At 58.9% G+C, this 9,732-nt stretch overlaps 3 protein-coding genes across 5 annotated transcripts in view; 2 read left to right on the top strand and 1 right to left on the bottom strand.

Moving 5' to 3' along the window:
• Nucleotides 1-2,326, top strand: part of FOSL1 (FOS like 1, AP-1 transcription factor subunit) — a 6,405-nt gene extending 4,079 nt beyond the window's left edge. For both annotated transcript variants that reach the window (XM_008709019.2, XM_008709018.2), the window contains 2 exons: nucleotides 269-376; nucleotides 793-2,326. In XM_008709019.2, the coding sequence (XP_008707241.1) occupies nucleotides 269-376; nucleotides 793-1,212 (528 nt within the window). In that variant the 3' untranslated portion in view covers nucleotides 1,213-2,326. The remainder of the gene's footprint in view (nucleotides 1-268; nucleotides 377-792) is intronic.
• A 145-nt stretch (nucleotides 2,327-2,471) lies between these two features.
• Nucleotides 2,472-3,488, bottom strand: CCDC85B (coiled-coil domain containing 85B). The gene has a single exon (XM_040639438.1). The coding sequence runs from the start codon at nucleotides 3,321-3,323 to the stop codon at nucleotides 2,715-2,717; it is 609 nt and encodes a 202-aa protein (XP_040495372.1). The 5' UTR covers nucleotides 3,324-3,488; the 3' UTR covers nucleotides 2,472-2,714.
• A 2,029-nt stretch (nucleotides 3,489-5,517) lies between these two features.
• LOC103679473 (FGF1 intracellular binding protein) lies at nucleotides 5,518-9,603 on the top strand. 2 transcript variants are annotated; one of them, XM_008709017.2, is made up of 10 exons: nucleotides 5,523-5,730; nucleotides 5,930-6,128; nucleotides 6,311-6,437; nucleotides 7,297-7,397; nucleotides 7,885-8,018; nucleotides 8,355-8,463; nucleotides 8,540-8,603; nucleotides 8,877-8,963; nucleotides 9,051-9,148; nucleotides 9,477-9,603. In XM_008709017.2, exons 1-10 carry the CDS (start codon nucleotides 5,646-5,648, stop codon nucleotides 9,544-9,546), a joined length of 1,074 nt encoding a protein of 357 aa, XP_008707239.1. In that variant the 5' UTR covers nucleotides 5,523-5,645; the 3' UTR covers nucleotides 9,547-9,603. The 2 variants fall into 2 exon arrangements, 1 of the variants encoding a protein (XP_008707239.1); XR_005837169.1 differs by lacking the exon at nucleotides 9,477-9,603 and having other exon boundaries at nucleotides 5,518-5,730; nucleotides 8,540-8,701.
• Nucleotides 9,604-9,732: the final 129 nt, after the last annotated feature.

Genomic DNA, 9,732 nt, shown 5'->3' with positions numbered 1-9,732 from the left:
GGGGGGGGTTTGAGGTTTGTGGAGTGTGTGTGGGGGGGCATTCTGAGAGAGGAATCAGAGGAGGCAAAAGCTGGGTGAGAGGGACATCTGATTAATTCAATCTTATTAAAGCGTGAGTGCGGGGAACCGGTCGCGGTGGAGTGTGATCCCTGAAGCACAGGGCTCTGTCACGCCCTCCGCCAGGGTCCTCGCACTGGGCCACCGCACAAGGCCAATGCCGGGCAACCAGGGCCCAGGGTCTACCTCACTACTCCCTCTACCCGTCCAGATCAGCCCGGAGGAGGAGGAGCGCCGTCGAGTGAGGCGTGAGCGGAATAAGCTGGCCGCGGCCAAGTGCAGGAACCGGAGGAAGGAACTGACCGACTTCCTGCAGGCGGTGAGCACCGGCCGGTGCGGAGGGTGTCCAGGCCCTGGTCCACCGAACCTCAGAGGGGCGCGGCTCCCCTGGGCCTGCGAGGCCCCAGAGGGCGGCCGTATACGAAGTCCCCTTCCCCCAGGCTCCCGTCGGAGGAGCAGTCCTTCCGAGAAAACCACGAGGAAAAAGCGATTAAAAATTAGTTACAGCGCGTCTCACTCCCAGCAAAGCAGAGCAGAGTTAAAGCTTCGGCGGACAACCTCCTTCTAAGATGCTCCCGGGCCTGATGGGAGTCGAGCCCATTTTCTCCCAAGGGCTCATGGGAGTTGTAGTCCAGACTCGCTGGAGACCCACCCCCACCCCCCAACTACCACCAGCTCCGGAGGCTACACGGTATTCAGCCCTCATCTTCTAACTCCTCTCCTAACACTCCACAGGAGACTGACAAACTGGAGGACGAGAAATCCAGTCTGCAACGAGAGATTGAGGAGCTGCAGAAGCAGAAGGAGCGCCTGGAGCTGGTCCTTGAAGCCCACCGCCCCATCTGCAAAATCCCGGAAGGGGCCACGGAGAGCGACACTGGCGGCACGGGCGGTACCAGCGGCACCAGCAGCCCACCAGCCCCCTCCCGCCCTGTACCTTGTATCTCTCTTTCCTCGGGGTCTGTGCTTGAACCCGAAGCATTGCACACCCCGACGCTCATGACCACACCCTCCCTGACTCCTTTCACCCCTAGTCCCGTCTTCACCTACCCCAGCACCCCTGAGCCCTGCTCCTCAGCCCATCGCAGGAGTAGCAGCAGCAGCGGGGACCCATCCTCTGACCCTCTCGGCTCCCCTACCCTCCTTGCCTTATGAGGCACCCCAGCCCCCCTACCCGCGGGTGCCACTCTAGCCAATGTCTCCCCACCCATTGGTCCAGCTGGTCTGGACCATATCCCATGCCCATCCCCAGCAGGCTCTTCTCCATCCCTCCAGATGAGACTGAACGTATTTTGCCTCCTAGTAGAGCCAGCTTGGGGCCACCAAAGCTGCCCACTGTTTTTCCAGAGCTGGCTTCTCTAGCACAATTTGCACAAATCAGAAACAAAATATTTCCCATTTGTGCAAGGGAACTCCTGGCGACCAAAAAGGACTTTGTAGATCCCTAGAGTTCCTCTAGAGCCCTAAGTCCCTCCAGACCACACCTATAGTCTTCATCACCCTCTTCCTGTGATGCACCCAATCCTACTTTGACCGAAGGTGATACTCTACCAGCCTAGAACACTAACTCACCCAGCCCCACACTGCCAGCAGCACCAAGTGATTGAACCAGGGCATTCTGCTGGCCTCTCCTGAATGGTAGGAGAGTGCCAGAGGCTTCTGTGATGAGCTGACCTGCAGCCCCCCAGCTCTGAGAATTTAGCTCCAGGGAATCCAAGCCTCCACAACGAAGGCAGCTGCTATTTATTTTCCTACAGAGAGTATTTTTATACAAACCTGCCAAAATGGAATAAAAGCCTCGAAGTTCTGGCCTGGTCTCATTGAACCCAGAAGCGAAAGGGAGAACATTTGGAACCAGAAGCCCTAGGCTCCGGTCTCAGCTCTATGGACTTAACTGCATGAGTTTGGACAAATTATTTGATATTTCTGGACCAGTTGTCTTATCTGACGAATGAGGTTACATCTGCTCTGCCTCGTCTCCAGGACTGAGAGGAGGAATAGAGTGCTGTTGGGTGCAAGCCAAAAGGATTATCGTCTTCCTCCTGATGGGGGCCCACAGCGCTCCTGCGTGGGCCACAGGAGGGCGCTGTTATGCCCCTTCCAGCCTCGGGGGAGGCCGCTGAGTGGGTTCTAGGCCCCCAACACCTGCTTCCTGCCCCATTGTCTTGGACAGGAAGGAGCCGGGAAGGGAGCTGGAGCCACCTCAGGGACCGGATCACGGCCTGTCCCGAGGCCTAATGGGGGGAGCCAGGGGCCTACCACGGTCCCACATCCCGCCCCAGGCTTGAGGTAGTCGGGGAGTCAGCCACCTTAGACCTGCAGCCCCTCCGGATGTGAATGGTACCCTGTCTTAACGTCTCCGCCCTCGTCCCCACCCCGGCGAGTCCCAAACAGACGCTGCCCAGGCCACGGGCTCTGCTTCCGTTCCAGTTTATTAGCCCCCACCCCGCCCCCAGCAAGTCCCTCCGCTCCAGCCTCCAGTCCCCCTGCTGCCCCACCGAGGAGAGCGAGGGGCCCTCTTTAGTGCCAGAGTTTCCAAATCCATGCCAGCGGCCCCTCGTGCGCAGGCAGGACGGCGTCCAGGTCCCGAGGTCCACCGCAGTCCCGGTGCTTGGGAAGCAGTCTGGTCGGGCGTCGACGTGAAGGAAGCTGAGCCCTCAGTCATCTGGGGAGCAGGCTAGGGGCAACTGATCCGGACTGCCCACGCTGCCGGTGCTGGAGCTTCCATCGCCCAAGTCGCGGGGCCCGCAGGGGGGCAAGGCGAGCTCGGGTGTCGGCCCAGTGCTTGAGCCCCCAGCGCCGCCGGGGCCGCCCCGGGGGCCCCACTCCTCGCCCAGAGCCAGGCAGAGCTCCTTAAGCGCCAGGTTCTCCCGCAGCAGCTCCTCCTGGCGGCCCTCAAGCTCGGCCAGCTTCTGCCAACAACCGCCCAAGTCCTCGCGCACGGCTCGGGATGCTTGGGTCCCGAAGAGCTGCCACTGGCGCGCGGCGCGCCGCCCGCGCTGGCGCTCCGAGTCCAGGAAGCAGCAGAGGTCGCGTAGCTCACGGTTCTCGGCCTGTAAGCGCCGGTTGAGCTGCTTGAGCTCGCGGATCTCGCCCAGGTGACCCTGCAGCTGCCGATTCACCTCCTGCATGAGGCGGCCGCGCTGCACCAGAGCCGCCAGGCGCGCCGCCTCCTCCCGCCGCAGGCGCCGCACCAGCTCTTCCTTGCCCAGCGCCGCCATCTCCTCGTCCGTCAGCTCCTCCAGGCCGCCCGCCTCGCCCTCCATGGCTGCTCAGGCGTCTGGAGCATCGCCTGCCCGCCGCCGCGGCCCAGGAGCCCACGTCGAGCTCTGCGCGCTCGGGGTCGGGCTCCGGCTCCGCGGGCGGCAGGCTGTGGCAGTGTAGCGTAGGCTGCAGCAGCCGCCCGGGGGTGGGCACGCGGCGGGGCGCGCGCCGGGGCGGGGCCGTATGACGTTAAGGAAGGACAGCCAATCCAGGGAAAGCTTCCCGGAAAAGGGCGGGACTTGATCACGGACTACAGAGAAAGAGAGCGCCCCTTCCCCGCCCACTCTAGACCGCGGAGTTACTGACCGCGTTGGACCCTGGGTCCCAGCGCCACCGTCCTCCGCGACAGGTAACCCCAAACTAGGTGCTTCGTACTTCCCAGTTCCAAACTTCCTCAAGCTCTCGCCTAGGCCTCTCAGCTCCCGAGAACCAAGACTCCGGCGTCGGCCACCGACTCTCATGCCCAGCCCCCGACGGAACCCGGATGGATCTCGTTTCCTAGCTTAACTCTCGCTCAACTTTCCTAGCCTAGTTCATGCTCGAGAGTCTCGTCTCGGCTCACTGAACGTCGCTCCCAACTCTTCGGAACCTTGAGTCCAAACGTGCCTGACTCACCATCAGCCTACCCTTTCATGGAACGTTTCCTGCCCGGGATGGGGAGGCGCATACAGGGATTCATTTGTTCAATAAAATTTTATTGTGTGCAAAGCCCTGGCAGAAATAAACTCGACTAAGATTCTGATCCTGTCCTCAAAGGGGTCGTAATTTATTTTTTTTAAGATTTTATTTATGTATTTATTTGAGAGAGTGAGAAAGAGAGCACGAGCGTGGGTGGGGAAGAGGGAGAGGGAGAGGCAGACTCCCCATTGAGCAGGGAGCCCCATGCGGGGTTCAAGCCGGGACCCTGGGATCATGATCTGAGCCTAAAGCAGACGCTTAACCCACTCAACCACCCAGGTGCCCAAAGGGGTTATAATTTAGTGGGGGAGACGGGGTGTGTTAAACCAGAAGTAGACGGGGGAGGGGCATGGTCTGAAGGATCTCCACCCCCCGTAAAAAAAGGTTTCCCCAAAGAGGTGGTAATCTGAGCTGCCCGAAAAATGTATAGGACTTTGCTAAGTAAAGAGAAAGCTATTTCAGGGAGCAGGAATAGCGTGTTGAAAGACACTGGGGGCCTAGCTGCTTTAAGATCGGAGAGAGTAGCTCCAAGTTTTCGAAAGGTAGTTGTGTGGAGAAAATGGTAAAGTGAGGGAGAGAAGCAACAAAGGTAGTTGGCTGGAGTGTTGCCACAGGCCAGTAGGATTTTAAGCAGGGGAGTAACATTTTAAAATACGCATTAAAAAATTATTCAGTCTGCTCAGTGAGGGATGGACCACGGGGAAGAGATGTAGGCAGGGAGATTAGTAAGAACACTGTGTCAATGGGCAAAGTAGAGCTACGCAGAAGGACTGGGCTGGGACAGTGCCAGTAGGGGTGGAGAGGACAAAACATCCTAGAAATATTCAGAAGGCAAATCAGAACAGAATGTAAGAAGTGAGGACTCTGGGAGAAAGCCCAGGGTTCTGGCACGAGAACTGGGTGAATGTTGGGACTGTCACTGAGATAGGAATGCAGGAAAGAAACAGATTGGAAAGAGGGCTGTCTAGCTTTTGAGGGGCCTGTAGGGTAGACAGCATAGAAAGACGAGCAGATAGGCAGCCCTCCTGATGTGGACTTCCTGCCAGAGCTCTGAGCTGCAGAGTAAGAGAGGTCATTAGTGCGGGGATGGGGGGTTAAAACCATGGGAACAGGTGCCCCATGCCCAGAAGAGGTGTTCAGCCTCAGGATGGACTGAGGGGCTCCCAGCAAGGACCCTTGGAAGTTAGGTCAGACATATTTTTTGCAGGAAAAGATTTAGGACAGAGACCTGTGAAACCCCTACATTTAAGATACACGTCAAAATGGGAGGCCCAGAAAAGGGCAGAGAATGTGGGAGAAAAGCCAGGAAGAAGTGTGGGGGAAGGTTGCCGGCGCAGGGGCACTGGCCGTTAGCCTCCACTCCCGATGTCTTCCTGCAAACTGGGCCAGGATAGGGGTGGGGGTGAGGGCCGGGGGCGGGGACGAGGAGCCTGGGATTGCCCCTCCCGCCGGGAGGAGGAGCTACTCCTCTTCCTTCGCCGCTTCTGCCCCCACCCTCTTTGTCCCGGAAGTGGTCCTTCTCTGGCTCCGGGTGCCGGGCGCCGAATCTCCGCGCTCCCGGAAGTATCCTGCAGGCGGCGCGCCTGGCCCGGGCAGTGCTCGCTCCAGCCGGGGCGCTGCAGGTGCGCCCGGGTCCGGGCTTCGCCATGACCAGCGAGCTGGACATCTTCGTGGGGAACACGACCCTCATCGACGAAGACGTGTATCGCCTCTGGCTGGATGGTTACTCGGGTGTGTGTGGGGGCCGTCTGCGGAGCGGGTCAGGAGGGGCGGTTGTTTGGGATGGGAGAGGGGGCGGGGCCAGGACTCCTGTCCTATAGGGAAGTGGGCGGAGGAAGTAAGGGATATTTGGGAGTCGGACTTGGGACGCCCCCCCCCCAGGGCCTGTGGGTTCGCGGAGCGGGGCTTAATGCTAGCGCCTACTCCCCAGTGAGCGACGCGGTGGCCCTGAGGGTGCGCTCGGGAATCCTGGAGCAGACGGGCGCCACGGCCGCGGTGCTGCAGAGCGACACCATGGACCACTACCGTACTTTCCACATGCTCGAGCGCCTGCTGCACGCACCGCCCAAGCTGTTGCACCAGCTCATCTTCCAGATCCCTCCCTCCCGACAGGCGCTGCTCATCGAGAGGTGGGGACCCCAGCCAGTCTGACCATATACCCATTTTGCAGGGCGAAACTGAGGCCCAGGTTGGGATGGGACTTACACAAGGTCTGAAAAAGTTGAGAGCAGGAGGGACCAAACCTAGGCCCTGCCGGACCCCCGTTTGCCTCCTATGTGGAAAGTCAGTGATGTCCTCTGCCTCCACGCAGGTACTATGCCTTTGACGAGGCCTTTGTGCGGGAGGTCCTGGGCAAGAAGCTGTCCAAGGGCACCAAGAAAGACCTGGACGACATCAGCACCAAAACAGGCATCACCCTCAAGAGCTGCCGGAGACAAGTGGGCACTGCATCCCTGCCCCCAACACAAGATCCCCTGTCCAGTCTGCCCCTTTACACCATCCCTTTGGTCACTGCCCCAGCTCCATTCTCCTCCCCCACCTCGGATTGTGGCAGCAGCTTCATACCCAGTCTCTTGTCCCTTTTTTTGCTCTTCCAAAGCATCTCCTACTCCCCTGCTGGAGCTACTCTTTCAGAAGCTCAGATCTGACCATAGCTTTCCCCTCCTCATAAACTTTAATTGGCTCTCCCACTCCATCCTGGATAGTAGCCACACACCCTGGCCTTGACCTTCATACTCTTCTGTGCTCTGGTCTCTGCCAGACTTTCTCAGCTTATATTTCTCCAGCCCCTGGCTCTCTTTTTGCTCCTGCTACTCCTGCCTGGAGGGTACTGTTCTTGGCCTTATCTCCCCCCTGAAATACAAAGCAGGGGGTCAGATGCCACCTTCTCCACAAGGCTTTTTGGTGGCCAGAAGGGAGAAGTAACCCTCCTGGGCCTTTAATATTTTTTCTGTGTATCTCTTGTGCACTCCTCCGCACAGCTGAGCATTTGCTCATTTTTTTGCTTCCTGTGCCTTAGCCAGGACGGTCAGTTCCAGCACAAGCTCATGAAAACTGGCGAGCATGATGCTAAAATAGGGGGAATTCAGAGGTAGGAGTGAGTAAACATTTATCCAGGGCAAGATGCTTGAACTGATAACAGGTACTAACAGTTAATAGTTTATTGAGGAATACCACATGCTAAGTCAGCATTTGTTTACTGGACAGATAGATAGGTGAGGGAGGGATGTTCAATAACCAGTTTATTGGATGACCAGCCTCTGACCAGTCCTCCCTCCTTCCCTAACTGCCCTACAGTTTGACAACTTTAAGCGAGTCTTCAAGGTGGTGGAGGAAATGCGGGGCTCCCTGGTGGATAACATTCAGCAACACTTCCTCCTGTCCGACCGGTTGGCCAGGTGAGGGGCCCGGCAGGGAGCCAGCCATCTCCCCTTCCTGCATGCTCCTTCCTTGGGCCATGAGGCGGTCCACCTTCCCGGCCCCAACCCATTTGACCTCCTGGCTGTATTGGGGGATGGCTCTCCTACTCCTGGTCTGCGCTCTGGATCCGACTGGCCTGGCTTCAGCTCCCAGCCTGGTCATTTACCAGGGGGGCTGTTGTGAGATGCCACATGTAAAGCCCTTGGTGCAGCCCATGGGGCTTAGAAAGTGCTCAGTAAATGGTAGCTGTTATCCTCAGGTCTCCCTCTGTTCCCCTTAGGCGACCTGGGCTGAAAGCTTCTCTGTACGAAGATGGGGAGGCCCAGAGAGAAGGGGCTTGAAGCACGTCATGTAGTGAGCTGGGGCAGAGATAGGCCAGAAGTCGGATGCCCCACCTGTGTCACAGGGGCGAGCTGCTCGCTAGGAATTTGAAACCCTGACAGGCCCACTCTCCCCTCCTTGCAGGGACTACGCGGCCATCGTCTTCTTTGCCAACAACCGCTTTGAGACAGGAAAGAAAAAACTGCAGTATCTGAGCTTTGGCGACTTTGCCTACTGTGCTGAACTCATGATCCAGAACTGGACCCTCGGTGCCGTTGGTGAGGCCCCCCACTCACCCAGGTGCCCGGATACCTCCCCACCTTCTCAGGGCCTGCTTCCCCGCCAGCAGTTCTCCTGCAGGCCCCAGTTGCCAGCATCCTTTCTTCTTCAGTGCCCCCACCGCAGCCACCACTGCTCAGAGCCCCGTGTCCCCACGCACAGCTCGACTCCAGAGGGCCCGCCACTTGTCTGTGGCCTGGGGCAGGTCGTTGCACCCTTCTGACACTTCCTTTTCTGTCTCATGGGGTGCGCTGAGGTGGTGGGTGTGGAAGGCTCCAGATAGCACCGGAGGGCTTGTTACCCCCACCCCAACTCCCTTGCTGGGCCTCCCCCAGACTCCCAGGTGGATGACATGGATGTGGATCTAGACAAGGAATTTCTCCAGGACTTGAAGGAGCTCAAGATGCTTGTGGCTGACAAGGACCTTCTGGACCTGCACAAGAGGTGCCCCTGGGGAGTCCTCGGGCCGGGGCGCGAGTGGGGGCCCAGGCACCTCTGGGCTTACCCTGTCTCCCTGCAGCCTGGTGTGTACTGCACTTCGGGGAAAGCTTGGTGTCTTCTCTGAGATGGAAGCCAACTTCAAGGTCTGTGGCCCAGTCCAGCCTCTGTCCCTTGGGCATCTTCAGCCTCACTGCACTGTCCCCGCTGGGCAGCTCTGCTCATGCCGGAGATTGACCGGCAGGTAGCCCTGCTGCTCCTTCTATCCACCTCGGGCAGAGGGGAGGGGCACACTGGGGAGTTATTTGATTGAGGGAGGTGGATGGATTTGGGGAGGGGCCTGCCACTCCTCCAGCCTCTGGGCTCAGCCTCCAGCCTCTGGGACAGAAGGCAGAACTCCCAGGCTCTCTGCCCCACAGAACCTGTCCCGTGGGCTGGTGAACGTGGCTGCCAAGCTGACCCACAACAAGGATGTCCGAGACCTGTTTGTGGACCTCGTGGAGAAGGTGAGCTGTCCTGCCTGCTGCCCTCTGATCCCCAACCTGGCCTGTTCCTGGGCTGAACCGGTGCTAGATGTTTCCTTGGGCCCACAGTTCGTGGAGCCCTGCCGTTCTGACCACTGGCCTCTGAGTGACGTGCGGCTCTTCTTGAATCAGTATTCGGCATCTGTCCACTCCCTGGATGGCTTCCGGTGAGAGACCCTAAGCTTCCTTTCCAGCTTGGCCTTGCTGTAGCCAGCCTCCTGCCAGGGCCTGGCCCTCCTGCAGACTTAGGGTTCCCTCTTCTGCCCTAGGGGTGGAAGTCTTTCTGTGGGCCCCCCCTCTTAGAGACTGTGACCTGATCTTGGGTAAGCTGCTGAACCTCTCCACGCCTCACCCTGTAACGTGGGAGGATAATGATAATGATCATAAGAGCAGGGTGAGGCGTGCAGAAGCACTCAGGTGTATGGAGCTCTCGGAGCAGCATCTCAGATGTGGTGGGGATTCAGGCGATGGCCGCTGTCACTGTTTCCGTTGCAGGCACCAGGCCCTCTGGGACCGCTACATGGGCACCCTCCGTGGCTGCCTCCTGCGCCTCTATCATGACTGAGGTCCCCTCCTGCCGCCCTGCCCACACTGACAATAAACCTGCCGTGACTTTGGAGGAGCCTGTGCACGGGAGTGCACGTGTCTGTCCCTGAGTGTCAACGGTGAACACGTATAGGGATGTATGTGGATGGGGGCCCCACAGAGACTATAGGATGCGTCCGAGTATGGGGTGTCTGCTCTCCCCACC

This window comes from Ursus maritimus, unplaced genomic scaffold (genome assembly GCF_017311325.1).
Source record: "Ursus maritimus isolate PB19 unplaced genomic scaffold, ASM1731132v1 scaffold_23, whole genome shotgun sequence".
Taxonomy (NCBI): Eukaryota; Metazoa; Chordata; class Mammalia; order Carnivora; family Ursidae; genus Ursus; species Ursus maritimus.
The sequence above is the reverse complement of the archived record's forward strand: the minus strand, read 5'-3'. Positions and strand labels throughout refer to the sequence as shown.

Coding starts and splice junctions, on each gene's coding strand:
- CCDC85B (XM_040639438.1), bottom strand. CDS start 3,323: ATGGAGGGCGAGGCGGGCGGCCTGGAGGAGCTGACGGACGAGGAGATG.
- LOC103679473 (XM_008709017.2), top strand. CDS start 5,646: ATGACCAGCGAGCTGGACATCTTCGTGGGGAACACGACCCTCATCGAC. Junction 8,019..8,354: donor CTGGACCCTCGGTGCCGTTG/GTGAGGCCCCCC, acceptor GGCCTCCCCCAG/ACTCCCAGGTGGATGACATG. Junction 8,604..8,876: donor AGATGGAAGCCAACTTCAAG/GTCTGTGGCCCA, acceptor TCTGCCCCACAG/AACCTGTCCCGTGGGCTGGT.